The following is a 16362-nucleotide window of genomic DNA, read 5'->3' on the forward strand; positions in this document are numbered from 1 at the left end:
TATATTTACTACACTATATAATATTTGTTACACTTTCTGTTTCCGCGTTTGAATTCGCGTTTGAAAAGCTAAGAAATTATATGGCGCAATTATATATATGGCTGATAAATGTTGTGATCTAAACAGCAGACTGGAAAAGGAGAGGAAAAGACAGGAAGAACAAATTCATGTGCTGTAAAACAACTTTATTTTGATCAAACATGGATGTCTATTCCGGGTTTCTTGAAGTGGAATGTCAAGAAAGTTGAGGGTGTCTTGAAGTTGAGGGTGTACTCGCCAGATGCACTTGCCGCATGCAACACACGCGTTGATGCTGTGGAGAACAATTCAAGGTACACCTTACATTTTGAATAAAATCTTTCAGAAGACAAAAATACGTAACATATGTGGTGTTACGTATGTAGGCCTACTTATCAACGTACCTTCATGTAGTTGTAGCCAACAGTTGCTACACAGCCAGGGTGTACTCGCTGCATGCAACGGGCCACCGGCGTGTTCCTGCGTGCACTGTGTATGCACGCACCTTCATGATGTCTGTCAACGGCGCACTGCAAAGAACAAAGTACATGTTATATTTTGAACGAATTTATTCATGTGTACCAGCCAGGGACCCTCTTTCTTACATTTGCGGCAGGTTCATCGTTCATCGCTGCCAAGGTCAACGGGCCACCGGCGTGTTCCTGCGCGCACTGTGTATGCACGCACAGAAGTACATGTTATATTTAGAACGAATTCATTCATGTATAAATTGATTCTGTGAAAATGTCACAGGCATGGGTCATAACAGAACGGGAATCCAATTCCAGCAACCATGAGAAAAATAACCAGCAACCACGACGAGAAATAAACAGAGGACTAACACGGAAACAGACATGAAATGGCAGGAGATGCGGGGCAGACCGTGACACCGGGTTTCATGATGTGCGACTGTGGAACAGAAAGAGAAGAGATTTTTGGTTATGTTCAAATAATAGTGTGTGTGTATATATATATGTGTGTGTGATTGGTTGTCTGTATATATATATAATATATTTATATATATATATATATATATATAAATATACTTATCGACGTACCTTCATGTAGTTTTAGGTACACAGTTGCCACACAGCCAGGGACACTCGTCTGCAATCTCCACGTGCGTGTGCATAGTGCTCAGAACGCAAACTGTTTTGTTGGGCTTGGAGGCATACACCGTCAGAAGCGCATCATCGGATCTGTACACCTCCGTTGACAACTTCTCACGTCCCTTGGCGTTTTTGGCTTCCAAAGGAACTTCTCGGCGAATCTTGTTCATTGTCCCAAGCAGAGTCGTGTTGCATTCCAGCAGCTTCTTAGCCAGGGAAAGAGATGTGAAAAAATTGTCTGTGGCTACAGTTCTGCCCTTGCCCAGGTATGGCTTCATAAGCTTCATCACCACATTCTCGGACACTCTTTCCCCCTTGGGACGATCGGGGTCCTTTCCAAGGTATGGAATGGCGTTGCACATGTACTTTGTGTTCAACTCAGAAGCAACCCAAAACTTTATTCCAAACTTGTCCGGCTTTGAGGCAATGTACTGGGTGAATGGACAGCGAACCTTGGTCGGAAACAGCTGCTCGTCGACTGTCAGTTCCTTGCCTGGGGTATAGCACAAAATGCAGTTGTTCACAAATCGCTGCCAGATGTCCGAAATCGCAGCAAATCTGTCGCTCTTTGCACGCTCCGCACGGGTGTCCTTATTATCAAAGCGCAAGTACCGCATGATTTCTTGGTAGCGGTCCCGTGCCATTGTCTCCTGGATCGAAGGCACAGCGAACATTGCCGACCAACAGTCCGACATCGCTCCAACTGGACAGAGGACTGCTCGTAGAAATAGGATTGCTACGAATGCCATAAACTCGCTGACCGACAAACTCCAGCTGCTGTCTGTTCTGCGGGCTTCATGGACAGTGCAGTCTGTGATGATTCGCAGCATCTCCATGTCGAGCAAACACAGAAAACTCTGCAGTCTGCTTGTGATCCTACGCTGTATTAGTAAAAGTAAACAAATGACGCTAGGTAAATTACACGTACTAAATATCATTCAAACACAAGCAGAAACACTGGAAAGAAATATGAAGTTACTATACCTTTGCATGCTCTGTAGGCCCGGACGGCTCAACAAATGTTGAATTAGGCGAACAGCTGCTGACACGAGAGCGTGCGATGCCAACCTTCTCCCAAACAGTTCCATCTTTTGCCCGTACGGTTGGTGCAGGTGTGGTGTCAGCCTGTGTCCGTCTCTTCCTTGGAGGGCTCTGTTGTACCTCATCCGATGTACTGCTTCTTTCTTCATCGGATGAATCGCTGGTCAAAAAACAGGAGGGTCCTTCTCCCGCATCGGACTCACAGCAGTCCTCGTTGGTCAGCAAAGCCGCAACTTCTTGACCGGTGAACGTCCTCTGTCTTGCCATGGTGTTTTGCGTCGTCTCCACACAGGATAGTAGTGAAAATGTAAGTCGCCTGCCTTTGGGTTTCAGCTTTTATCATGACTCTGAAGAACACACCCACAACAGCGCATACTAATTATACTTTATTGTAATAGGTGGCGCTTCACACATAACGCCGAAACCGAAACCGGGCTAATCCCCTGCATACACGGGAACAATAAAAGTTGATTGGACCCGTGATAATGGTTCACGGCAATCCGTGAATATCAGTCAAACACAAGCATAAACACTGCAAAAAATATTATATTACTATGCTGTATGAGTAAAAATAAATAAATGACGCTAAGTTATTTACACAAACGAAATATCTTATTTACACAAACGAAATATCAGTCAAACACAAGCATAAACACTGCAAAAAATATTATATTACTATGCTGTATGAGTAAAAATAAATAAATGACGCTAAGTTATTTACACAAACGAAATATCTTATTTACACGAACGAAATATCAGTCAAACACAAGCATAAACACTGCAAAAAATATTATATTACTATGCTGTATGAGTAAAAATAAATAAATGACGCTAAGTTATTTACATGAACGAAATATCTTATTTACACAAACGAAATATCAGTCAAACACAAGCATAAACACTGCAAAAAAATATTATGTTACTATGCTGTATGAGTAAAAATAAGTAAATGTACAAATAAATATTACTTTACTATACCTTTATTACTTTGTTGCTGCTATTGAAGTGCATACACAAGAAAATCTGGGACGCTTGCTTCATACATAACGCCAATACCACGCTAATGATAATGTGTTTCACGGGAACAATATGAACCCGTGATAATGGTTGGTTCAGCCATGTAAATGTGTGGCGCTATTGAAGTGCATACACAAGAAAATCTGGGACGTTTGCTTCATACATAACGCCAATACCACGCTAATGATAATGTGTTTCACGGGAACAATATGGACCCGTGATAATGGTTGGTTCAGCCATGTAAATGTGTGGCGCTATTGAAGTGCATGCACAAGAAAATCTGAGACGCTTGCTTCATACATAACGCCAATACCACGCTAATGATAATGGTTCACCGCTCTAAATAATACTTATGTCAATATGTAGCGCTTCACACATAACGCCGAAACAGGGCTAAACTTTATTTATTTATTTTAGACTACAAACTAGACCTGGTGCACACAGACTGCACACAGACTAGACCTGGTGCACCACAGAGCTCCTGCCACAGAGCTCCTGCCTGTCTTTCTGCTCCTGTCTTGCTCTGAAATTAACATATGTATGGTCCTGCTAATTGGGCAGGAGAAGGAGGGGTGATGTCCTCAGAACCTTGAAATCTCAGGAGTTCCAGTGTTAAAACCCAAGGAGCGAAGTCTGTTCCTTGGTCAAACGCCGACGTACAAACCTTTCTGTTAATAATCAGCGATCAAAAAATCCAGGGCGAACTGGACGGGGCCACTAGAAATGTAAAGGTTTTTAGCGAGGTTTCCGCGCTAATGGCCACTCATGGCTACCAGCGGTCCGTTCAGCAGTGCCGGTCGGTCCAAGCTAAAAAAGCTTAACGCGATTACCGGGCGGTGAAGGACCATAACGGACGCAGCGGAGCAAACCGCAAAGACTGGAAATGGTTCCAGCAAATGGATGTCATATACGGTCACCGGCCAGCCAGTAACGGAAGAGAAAGAGCTGGACAGACACGGCAATGTCAGTGCTGGAGGCCACGGAGAATGGTGAGTGTATTGTGATTTCAGTTTTACTACTAGGCTCGTAAAAAAGATGTAATATGAACGTAATATGAACGCATCTATTGTGAACGCAGGAATTTAGAGCTGTGTTTGTAGTTAATGTTACCACCACAGTCACTACTGTACAATAGCTAGCTCTTAGCCTTGCTAGTTGCTAGTTAGCTGTAGCCATAAACAAAGCATCAGCAGCGATGACGTGCTACACAGTTTGTGCAGTTACGCTATATTGTTGTTGCTTTCACGGGAATGCTTGTGTTTAATATTTGTTATTTTTTACGTTCAAGATTTCCCTTCCACTGACGAGGCGAGCGGAGTTGGCGGAAAATGTTTCCTTCAACCGGGCTTTCCTTGGGGTGCTTGGCGAACTTGTGAACACCATGCGAGACAGACGCCAGTAAAAGCACACAAAATGTTGCTTGTAGCTATACGTATATATTTGCTTTTTGCACTTTTTTTAACTATAACTATATTATTTACATATGTTGTACTTTAAATATCTATATTTCATAATAAAGTGATTTCATTTGATTGTATGACTGATGCTTTTTATGCAGGGTGTGTTCAGCCTGTTTGAGTAATACCAAATTATTATCAATAATTAGAGCAACCACATACAATAATGAAGATAAAAATAAATAAGATACAATAATGCAATGTGTTAAGGAGCATCGACCGGTGTTGTGGTCGTATACAAATGATGTTACGACACTACAACCCGCGCGCCAACAGCGACTCCACCCACATTGTGGTGGTCCACCATTGTAATGGAAACACAACGCGACCGTACCGTTCCGTTACGAATCGACCCGTATCGAACCGTACCGCGCCAAGCAGGCCCTAGTGGAAATGCGCCATAAATGTGGTGCTGGAGGCTTTGGAGTAACGTGGCATTTAGCTCCGCCTCCTCCAGTGCTCCAGTGTCTTCAAGCAGGTCCTGTAGAGAAGTATAACAGAGGCGCGCTGGGTGTTGCAGCTTTATTGTTTCGCTTTTCTGTGAGTAGTGAAAGAAACGTTTAGCGATGTCTGGAAGAGGTAAGGGTGGTAAAGGTCTTGGGAAAGGAGGCGCTAAGCGTCATCGCAAGGTTCTCCGTGACAACATCCAGGGCATTACTAAACCCGCAATTCGCCGTCTGGCTCGTCGTGGCGGTGTCAAGCGTATCTCCGGTCTGATTTACGAGGAGACCCGTGGTGTGCTCAAAGTGTTCCTGGAGAACGTTATCAGGGACGCTGTTACCTACACCGAACACGCCAAGAGAAAGACCGTCACCGCTATGGATGTGGTTTATGCTCTGAAACGCCAGGGACGCACTCTGTACGGATTCGGAGGTTAAACGCTCAACTCGACACGAAACCAACGGCTCTTTTAAGAGCCACCCATATACTCATTTAAAGAGCTGTTTCATGCGTTTACTGGTAACCACAAGCGTCAATTACTTAAAACGCGCACAGAGAACGTTTTGTCCGACTTTGCTTTTTGAATGTACTTTTATTAAAATTATGGAAGGGTCCATACACAATCATTGCAAAATCCATAATGTCAAACATTACAATATTAAGACAGCATACGCTTTATTTCATTTTATAGGCTACATGAACTCTTACTTGTTTACTGTTACATGAACCCCCAGATAATTTCTACACCATTTATCACACACAATGTCCGACGTTGCCGTGTACTACAACAGTTTTAAAATGCACGTTGTAGTCTCTGAATCCTAAAACATTTAAATACATGGACATATTAAATAAATGGAGACGCTTTATAAAAAACAACGTTATGACCTAACTAGTAACCACAAGTGCCAATTATTTAAACGTGAGTGATCCTGCACATATAACATACGTATACACTATATATATATAAATTTGAGTTGACTTGACTAGATATTAGATTAATAGACTCATTTTCCTCACTATGGTGAATGTAAAATTTTGTTCATTTAAAACCAGTGTTATATTGTGAGAAAGTGAATGGAACAAAATAACATTGAAAAAGGTCTTTACGTGCATTTAAATACATAGACATCAGGTGGTGCTAAAGCACCACCAACTCTGCCCTTTATCAACCAAAGTGCCCTTTTGAAACTTCGGGGGGTTTTTTATTGTTTTTTTTTATTATTTTTTTTTATTATTATTATGATTTTACTGAGGTCGGTTTGAAATGATCTTTTGAAACTCTGAGCGATTAAAAAACAATGCCCTGAAATGAGCCACCACCTCGCACACACCCGACCTCTCTCTTCCTTTAACACCAGATGCGCTGCAGGCTGCAGCAGCATTTCAGTTCAGCGAGGTGAAGGAAGCGTCTTCAGCACAGCACACACGGTCACAGATAGACTTCTCCCGTGCCCCACCAGCCAGGTCACATACACATCAAGTCAAATCGTACCGTTTGCCCTCTAAGCCCAACGTGAAATCATCTTCTTGTGCAGTAAAATGTCTCATACAGCACCAAACTACTAAGCATTTTTAGCCGACTGGTCACCTGATAAACTAATCGCTTTAGCCCAAATCAATGAAAGATAACGTGAGGACGACCACATACAAATAATTAAGGTAGAGTTTGCAAATCTGTAGACCTATATTGATTTACTAATTGCAAAATATATGCAACAAGGCCTGCAGACAGTGGAGGGTAAACAGAAGTTAACTGAAGGACTTAACAATGACTGTATATAGTTAATATTGGATATGGATTTTATCAGTTGGCTGCGTTTCTCCATTGAAAACTCACGTTTAGAGAATGTTACAAATAAAATGTCAAATTTAGTTTAGTACTTGTGGTTTATCTGCAATAGTATAAGAATTATATTACATTGAACTATTACATTAATTGTAGTAGGTAAATTGTGATGCATTTTGCCTTGTTAAGTTCAAATCCCCTTGCTAAAACAGCTAGCTAAACAATGGCTGACAGGGGTGGGGTGGGTTGTAACACAGCTTTTAAAAGTGTTACAACCATCACCTTACATACAACTAAGAAAACATTATTGAATTTAATTATTTTACAGAATGCCTAGGCAGTGTAAAAGAAAGACTGACATAAAAGACAAATGTTTTTTCTTAAAGCATCTGATGAGGTCACAAAGAAGGGCAAGTCAGTCAGATCAGTTGTGAAGGCACATAGTATCTGCCATATAACACACACACACACATTGACATTGTTTATTATTTGACATACATGTTCTTTACACAGGTACATACATATTTTTGAATAAGTTTGTTCTAGTACACTAATTTACACACACTCAAACAAAACAGAAAGTGGATATAAGTTATGGTCAGTCACAGAGAGAGAGACATTGTTCTGGGTTGTTCTTTCATTATTTTGTTTACTTTTTGAAGCATATTGCATGGTGTGGCCTCTGTTGTTGCTTCTTTTGTCTATTGTGATATTTGAATTGAGTTTTGAATTGGTGCCATTTGTAGTAAACAAATGTGTGTACTTTGTATAAAAGTTTGAGAAGTCTAGCTCAAGAATTCAGTGAGATAAAGGTTCAGAAGCAAAAAGTGTTACAAGCAAACCCAGTCTTCCCCTATTATATATAATTATAATAATTAATATTCTTTGCCCACATATGTCCACATTCTGGGAGTGGTAATACAGAATTGTAAACAGGTTTGCAATAATATTACCCAATATAATTGGCAAGGAACAGACGTGTGCAATTAGGGGTCATCATATGAGGGATAACTTGTGTACATTAAAGCATCTGTTGTGTGAAGGAGAAGAGAAAAACTACTTTATTGTGGGCTTGGACCAAACGAAAGGTTTTGGTCTTGTGCAAAAGGAACATATATGAAAGGTTATGGAGTAATTTAGAGTACCAGAAGCACTGGTTAATGATAAAAATGTTATGCCAAATCAAAGGTACAGGTTAATGTTAATGGTGTTTTGACTGAAGCCTTTGAAATGCATATGGAATTATTTGTAATTTACATCTAGTAAATTTTAGGAAATATATGTATTTATAATAATACATACTATAAATATGAATAGCACTTTTCAAACACAACAGCAATTGTAAGAACACTACAAAATACAAAAGGAAACATACAGACAAATTGAAGAAAACATAATTTAAAAAGTAAAATAATAATATTTAATAAATTATAATGGTGAAAATAATGATAATCGAAAAATGTAGTTTGAAGCATTAACTTATATTGACTACCCTTTTTAATCAAATATATATTTTTCCAATTATGTTATTAATAATAAACTTTGCTCATCTACAGAACAATCATACATTACTATTAAAAATCAATATCAAGTTATACATATATAAAATTATTTATCTTTATTATAAGTATCTATTACCTTATTTTTAAGCATGTTTTTCAAATTTGACAAGTGAACTGCAGATTTTTATGTCCTTGTCACAACTGTTCCACAAGTTTACACATTTGACAGATAAACATTTACTTTTCCATTAGTTCTTACTCTTATTTTTTTAAACATATCTGTTCATAAGTTTAATTTTTCCTGATTCTTGAGACCACCACTATTATCTCATAGTATTTGTACATATGGCCACGGCCTCCTGCACCCCATGCTTGTGTTTTAGTTACACCTACACAAGGGATTTTTTAACTAATAAACACACCATTGCCACGTTCAAAACACCTCCATGCCTTTACTCAGACTCTCCTTCATAGCACACACTATGAGCTGTTAGACCTACTCCTTCATTTCTGTCAATTTCACCCCACACATCACACAAAACACAGCATGTCTTCTTAGGTGCGACAGTCGCAGGTTGCGTTTTTGTGGCAGTTGTGCAAAACGACCCGGAACTGCATGGGCTTCCCTGGCACGCAAATAAACGAGAGAGCCTTCTCTTGCCATTCGCGTTTTTTGATGCACTGCAAATAGTGTTTGGATGCATATTTAGGTCGAGATTTGTCGTGAGAAAACACAAGTGCCATCTACTCACGGAAGCACAGGCACGCAGTGTCGGGCGAGTTGAGTCTACACCGTCCTCATGTGTATTTTAAGACCACAGTCCGTCGCGAGGAGGGAGGTTCACAGTCACAGATCAGTTCGTTCAGTGTTTGTTTCTCTTAGAAAATTCAAGGATGGCAGAAGTGGCTCCAGCCTCAACCGCTGCCGCGCCGGCTAAAGCGCCCAAGAAGAAAGCTGCCGCTAGACCCAAGAAAGCGGGACCCAGCGTCGGTGAGCTTATCGTTAAAGCTGTTTCTGCTTCCAAAGAACGGAGCGGCGTGTCTCTCGCCGCGCTGAAGAAAGCTTTGGCTGCTGGCGGTTACGACGTGGAGAAGAACAACTCTCGCGTCAAGCTCGCCATCAAGAGCCTGGTGACGAAAGGGACTTTGGTGCAGACCAAAGGCACCGGAGCGTCTGGCTCGTTTAAGATCAACAAGCAAGCGGAAACTAAGAAGAAGCCCGCCAAGAAAGCCGCGCCTAAGGCGAAAAAGTCCCCCGTTAAGAAGCCTGCCGCGGCTAAAAAGCCCAAGAAGGTCGCGGCAAAGAAGCCCGCCGCCGCTGCAAAGAAGTCGCCCAAGAAGGCGAAGAAGCCCGCTGCCGCCAAAGCTACCAAGAGTCCCAAGAAAGCGAAGAAGCCGGCCGCTCCGAAGAAAGCAGCCAAGAGCCCCAAGAAGGCAAAGGTTGCGAAGCCCAAGACCGCCAAGCCAAAAGCAGCAAAGGCGAAAAAAGCAGCCCCCAAGAAGAAGTAAACGTGCATGTTTTCATGTCTTGGTCTCCCCAAAAGGCTCTTTTAAGAGCCACCCACCTTTTCTTCTAAAAAGCGCTTTTCTTTAAACTCATTAGGGTCCAACGAAAATCAGTTTTTCTTACTGTATCCATAGTAAACATGTTGCATTTCATTATTCACAGAAATATTGTATATAATAAGATTTTATTGTATGCTATGAATACATTAGTCTGCCCAGCTCTCCTCTCCTTGTCATACATGTACGTAGCTTGAATAACTTGAGTACATTTCTACATTAAATTGAAGTGCATACATATAGAAAAACGTTATTACGAGAGGGAGTTTTGTAGAGTAAACGCGCGTAAAACATTTTGCATCTCATTCAACATATGGACATGTACACAGTAATATTCTATTGTATGCTATATTTTTAAATTTGCCAATCTCTCCTGTCCTTGTCATACATATGCGTGTACCCTGAATAGCTTAGAAGATTTCTAAAACTTTATTCAATATTGAAATGCATATACGAAGGACATCAAGAAAAGACGTGCCACATGGAGTGTTGCAGGGGAAAGAGATGGAGGCTGGCTTTGGATGTCGACCGCTTCGGGTTGGTTATTCGTCATGCCTTCTTTAAGCCAATAGGAGAGCAGCTTATTTAGCTTATATCTCCAGCGCACTTAGCGCAGGCGTGATTATTTCATCTTTGCTTACACGACGCTGTGGTTGACATTATGAGTGGCAGAGGCAAGACCGGTGGTAAGGCTAGGGCCAAGGCCAAGACTCGTTCGTCTCGCGCCGGACTGCAGTTTCCTGTGGGCCGTGTACACAGGCTTTTGCGCAAGGGTAACTACGCCGAGCGCGTCGGTGCCGGTGCTCCCGTCTACTTGGCTGCCGTGTTGGAGTATCTAACTGCTGAGATTCTCGAGTTGGCAGGCAACGCCGCCCGCGACAACAAGAAGACTCGTATCATTCCTCGTCACCTGCAGCTCGCCGTGCGTAACGACGAGGAGTTGAACAAGCTGTTGGGAGGAGTGACCATCGCTCAGGGTGGCGTGCTGCCCAACATTCAGGCTGTTTTGCTGCCCAAAAAGACCGAGAAGACCGTTAAATCCAAGTAAATTTCCCTTCTGTTTTCAGAATCCAACGGCTCTTTTAAGAGCCACACACATCGACTTATGAAGTGCAACTTTTCATTCATGCAGATTTTAGTCTGCGCTCTTGTGTCATTATTTGATGCTGCTGTTTCACGTCTAAGCATTCGCACACTTCGTTTAAATGCGCACAATCACTCAGTAATGTTGCATATGCACACATGAAATTATACGTGTGCATAAAGACAGACATGATGTTGCTCCTATGAACAGAATATAGGACAGTAAGCATAAGCTGCTGGCAACTAATGAAAGCCAGCAGTGTTTGCAGGTGAGAAATGTAGGATTATATGGTACCAGAGACATAAAATAACAGTGTTATACCTGCAGAGTCTGTTTTTAAGCAGATTGTATGCGAATTAAAGAGACTGATTACGGTGCATTATGGGCAGAAAAATTCAAACAAAGTCTTGCCGTGAACCCGCCTGAAAAGTAGGCGTTTTTTTAATGTGCGCGCTCTAGAGTACGGGCCAATTGTCGAGCGGTGACGCACACTTGATTGTCCAATGGATGGTCTTCGTGTTGAAGACGCCCAATGAGCGCTGGTCGTCGTTAGGGCTTAAAAAGGATGTCGCCTTACTAGGTTCCTATTCTCGTTTCTTTTTGTTGGTGAACAGTCGATTTTTGTCACTATGGCACGAACCAAGCAGACCGCCCGTAAATCCACCGGTGGCAAAGCCCCGAGGAAGCAGCTCGCCACTAAGGCTGCTCGCAAGAGCGCGCCGGCCACTGGCGGCGTGAAGAAGCCTCATCGTTACAGGCCCGGTACTGTCGCTCTGAGGGAGATTCGTCGTTATCAGAAATCTACTGAGCTGCTGATCCGTAAGCTGCCTTTCCAGCGCCTGGTGAGAGAAATCGCTCAAGACTTCAAGACCGATCTCCGCTTCCAGAGCTCTGCTGTCATGGCCTTGCAGGAGGCTAGTGAGGCATACCTGGTTGGTCTGTTCGAGGACACTAACTTGTGCGCCATCCACGCCAAGAGAGTCACCATCATGCCCAAAGACATCCAGCTGGCCCGTCGGATTCGCGGAGAGCGTGCTTAAACTGAGCGCTCGGAGTAAAAGCCCCAAAAACACAAAGGCTCTTTTAAGAGCCACCTAATTGTTTCACTGCAAAATGAGCAAGTTCACTCAGCAGAGGAATGGTTCTCTGGTGCTAAATAAGACTTAAACCATGAAATTGCTGTTTTCACATCTATCTAGTAAAATGTGATATCTGCTGTGAGATGCTGCACTGAGATCAAGCAATAAAAACACAAGTGTGTAGGCAACAAATCTGGTAAGCAGGATGAGATGAGCCCTTCAATTTAAAATGTGTCCTTGGTGTCATTTCCAACATACAGTAGATTCACCATAGACACCAGTGATCGAGTCCTGATACGCAACAAAATTCACAAGAAGCAACTGTACAGGGTAGCCTTGGTTCAATATGATCTATATATTGCACAATACATAATTATTCATCTTTGTAAAACAAGAGTTTTGTTTTTACAGTGAACAGCATTTTCTTTTGTGGACAATAAATGTTTTTGCTTGTTTTTTCATTTTGTTTGATTCAAGGCCTGATTGACAACATTTTTTAGTTTTGAGCACTGCATTTGAGGCACTGTTTTGAGGCAATAGTTTGGTTCTGCAGGAAGAGTCAGAGGTTTTGTGAATTTAGTGTGTGAATTGGGTTTTGATAAAGAAGGAAGACGACAACAAATGAACACAATAACATTCCTAACCATTCATAAATGACCCATTGAATCAGAGATGTCAGAAGCAATAGTTGGTTCTACAGAACCACGGTAGAAAGAATAAGAATTAAAGTGAAAATTATTTTGTAATATTAATTATCACTGTTAGTATGTTTTGTGTGTGTCCATGTCAGCAAATGTATACATGAAATCTGAGAAACCAAGATATGACAGAAAAAAAAATGCTGAAAAGTTATTATCCACAAGCTAGCAGACAGCTGAACTCTTGGCAATAACACTAAATCCATTAGAATAATACTGGGAGGCCTTCTCATTTGTTTACCCCTCACCTTCTGTATTTTGTTCAGTACTTTGAATTGATGTGTTTGAAAACTGCTAACATTATTGCCTTATTATATTTCATTCTATGTTAAAAAAAACATCTAAGAACATTTTGAAGTTCTATTTAAAAAATAAGGAGTAATGGATTTTATATGCTGTGATTCTATAAGTTATGGAGGGCTGTACAAAGAATTTACAACTAATGAAATGTAACAAATGGAAATCATGTCAATGTGGGCAATGGACATTACAACATAATAGTGTGCAAGATGATTTGATGTGCAACTGATCTGACTGACTTGCCCTTCTTTGTGACCTCATCAGATGCTTTTTAAAAAAACATTGGCAGGCACACCACTGTCAGTCTTTCTGTTCCACTGCCTAGGAATTCTGTAAAATTATTAAAATCAAGAATGTTTTCTTAGTAAGGTGATGCTTGTAACACTTTAAAAGGCTGTGTTATTATTAATAGAATATTAATAGGTACTAATGAAATGTAACAATGTTTATATTATAAATATATATAATAGGGGGAGAGCGGGTATGGTTGTAACACTTTTTGCTTCAGAACTTGTAACTCAATTTTTAAGCTAGAGTTCTCAAACTTTTATACAAAGTACACACATGTGTTTACTACAAATGGCAACTCAATTCAAATAGCACTGCCCTCGTGAGTTGAATACATTGTGTTCCTTTGTTACAATCTACCCCAATACCAGGGTAGGTTACAACACATGCTGGGGTAAATTGTAACAATTAGACAAAACAAGCAACAACAGAGGCCACACCATGCAATATGCTTCAAAAAGAGGTTTTTGAAATAAAATAACGAAAGAACAATCCAGAACAATATCTCTCTCTCTGTGACTGACCATAACTCATATCCACTTGGCTTTGTTCAAGTGTGTGTGTAAATTAGTGTAATAGAACAAACTTATTTAACAATATAGGTTCATTATGCTTAATGAACACTCTAATACATTGTACCTGTGTAAAGAACATGGAGGTCAAATAATAAGCAATGTCAATGTGTGTGTGTGTGTGTGTATGTGTGTGTGTGTGTGTGTGTGTGTGTGTGTGTGTGTGTGTGTGTGTGTGTGTGTGTGTGTGTGTGTTATATCACAGATACTATGTGCCTTCACAACTGATCTGACTGACTTGCCCTTCTTTGTGACCTCATAAGATGTTTGTTTTTTTTTAAACATTTGCAGGCTCACCACTGTCAGTCTTTCTTTTTCTCTACCTAGGCATTCTGTAAAATTATTAAAATCAAGAATGTTTTCTTAGTAAGGTGATGGTTATAACACTTTAAAAAGCTGTGTTACAACACACCCCACCCCTGTCTGCCATTGTTTAGCTAGCTGTTTTAGCAAGGGGATTTGAACTTAACAAGGCAAAATGCATCACAATTTACCTGAGAAACTAGTTTAATGTAATAGAAGTCACATAGTTTTGTTTCTGCAATAGTATAAGTACTAAACAAAATAATAAAGTCTTGATTCAGAAATTTACTTTCTTACCTCGAAATCAGTTTTTTCTAAATGGAATCTGCATGTGCCTGTTTCCGATATTCACCATATGGGATCAGGGAGGAATTGGGTAAATACTGGAATGATCATATGACTCATATCTGATCCATGATCGGTGGAATTCATGGTGTTACAACTCTCCACCTGTAGTATATTAAATATACTCTCACACTATTTCTCACACGTCAACATACAGGTGTATTTGAACACACACGCACATATACTCAAGCTGAGATACTGAAAAAGAAAACGTAGTCATGGCCTGGTGGTAGGGAACTGGTTTTGTGACTGGAGGGTCGTGGGTTCGATTCCCAGACCTGAGGCCATGACTGAGGTGCCCTTGAGCAAGGCACCTAACCCCAACTGCTCCCTGGGCGCCGGGCTAGGTCTGCCCACCGCTCTGGGCACGTGTGATCCACAGCCCCCTAATAATCACTAGTGTGTGTGTGTTCTAACTGCACAGATGGGTTGAAAGCGGATGGCAAATTTCGATTGTGGTGTAAAAATCACAATTGACAAAAATACAGCACACATTTAAACACATTTAACTCCCGCCCCAGCCATTTCTGCCTTCAACTTTGAAACGAAAATTATGATAGAGCTTCAAAACCTCCTCTTTAGTTCTGCTTGCACAAGGAATATCTAGTTTATCATTTTATTATACTAAAATACTTTGGATGAGGTTCAAACTAGCTAGGTCATTACTTTGATTATCATTACAAACGTAATAATAATCTTTATTTGAATAGCACCTTTCATTTATACTCAAAGTGCTTTACAGAATAAATAAATAAAACCATTAAAAGAACCTAAAAAAAGGAAACATACATAATAAAATAAAATAATAAAATGACAATTTATTAAAATAGACAAAGTAATGTAATAAAGTAAATAAGATGTCAAGACTTGAAATAATTAGAACAGACATAGAATGTTAAATAATGTCATAACGTCATAAAATTATTTACCATTAGAGTTTCAATAATGCAGTTTCATTGCATTATTTTGTCATAAAGCGTCTCCATTTATTTTATAAGACGTGTTTTAGGATTCAGAGACTACAACGTGCATTTTAAATTGTGGCAAATTGTAGTAGTGCACGGCAAAGTCGGACATTTTGGGTGATAAATTGTGTGTACGCTTTATCTGGGGAAATAACAGAAGTAACAAAGATTGAGTGAATGTATAAAATGAGGAATAATGTAAGCTTCGGAGCTGTAGAAATTGGAAGACAGTTAAATATCGTTTTTACAGAATAAATAAATAAAAACATTAAAAGAACCTAAATAAATTAGTATATGGGGACTTTCAATTTAAATATAGGAATCAGAACCTTGATTGGTGTAGATCTTTAACTTGTATTGTATTAGAAAACTGCACACATCTTTGGTGTTAGCGGGTTAGTTTTGACCCGATTCAAATCAGCTTGAAAATACTCAAATACCATTAAAATGATGGTTCTACCCAAAGTTAACTATTTATTCTCATTAATCCCAAATAAACCCTCTGCTGCTTGGTTTAAATCCCTAGATTCAAACATCTCAAAATTTCTATGGAAAAACAAGCCATCAAGAATAAGTATGAAAACCTTGCAAAAGCCAAAACGCAATGGTGGCTTAGAATTACCAAATTTTTATCAATATTTCTTAGCCAATAGATTACAGTACATTTTAAAATGGGTCAAATACGACTTAATAGACAGGCCATGGTTGGACCTAGAACAAGCATTTTGCAGGAAAATAAAACTCTCAGACCTACCTTACATTAGCTCTAATATTAAGCGTCAGGACTGTTT

The 16362-nt window shown here is 40.2% G+C and overlaps 4 protein-coding genes and 1 pseudogene across 4 annotated transcripts in view; 4 read left to right on the forward strand and 1 right to left on the reverse strand.

Annotated features, from left to right (window-relative positions):
• LOC143480533 (uncharacterized) overlaps nt 1–16362 on the reverse strand; it is a 214644-nt gene that overhangs the window by 184556 nt on the left and 13726 nt on the right. The gene's annotated exons all lie outside the window — the stretch shown is intronic.
• Nucleotides 5209–5617, forward strand: LOC143481119 (histone H4). The gene has a single exon (XM_076979064.1). The coding sequence runs from the start codon at nt 5209–5211 to the stop codon at nt 5518–5520; it is 312 nt and encodes a 103-aa protein (XP_076835179.1). The 3' UTR covers nt 5521–5617.
• On the forward strand, nt 9214–9996 carry LOC143481112 (histone H1 pseudogene; annotated as a pseudogene).
• On the forward strand, nt 10556–11114 carry LOC143481117 (histone H2A-like). Its single transcript, XM_076979062.1, has one exon. It carries the CDS (start codon nt 10599–10601, stop codon nt 10983–10985), a length of 387 nt encoding a protein of 128 aa, XP_076835177.1. The 5' UTR covers nt 10556–10598; the 3' UTR covers nt 10986–11114.
• LOC143481114 (histone H3) lies at nt 11533–12846 on the forward strand. The gene has a single exon (XM_076979060.1). It carries the CDS (start codon nt 11651–11653, stop codon nt 12059–12061), a length of 411 nt encoding a protein of 136 aa, XP_076835175.1. The 5' UTR covers nt 11533–11650; the 3' UTR covers nt 12062–12846.

Source organism: Brachyhypopomus gauderio, chromosome 17, assembly GCF_052324685.1.
Source record: "Brachyhypopomus gauderio isolate BG-103 chromosome 17, BGAUD_0.2, whole genome shotgun sequence".
Lineage (NCBI taxonomy): Eukaryota > Metazoa > Chordata > Actinopteri > Gymnotiformes > Hypopomidae > Brachyhypopomus > Brachyhypopomus gauderio.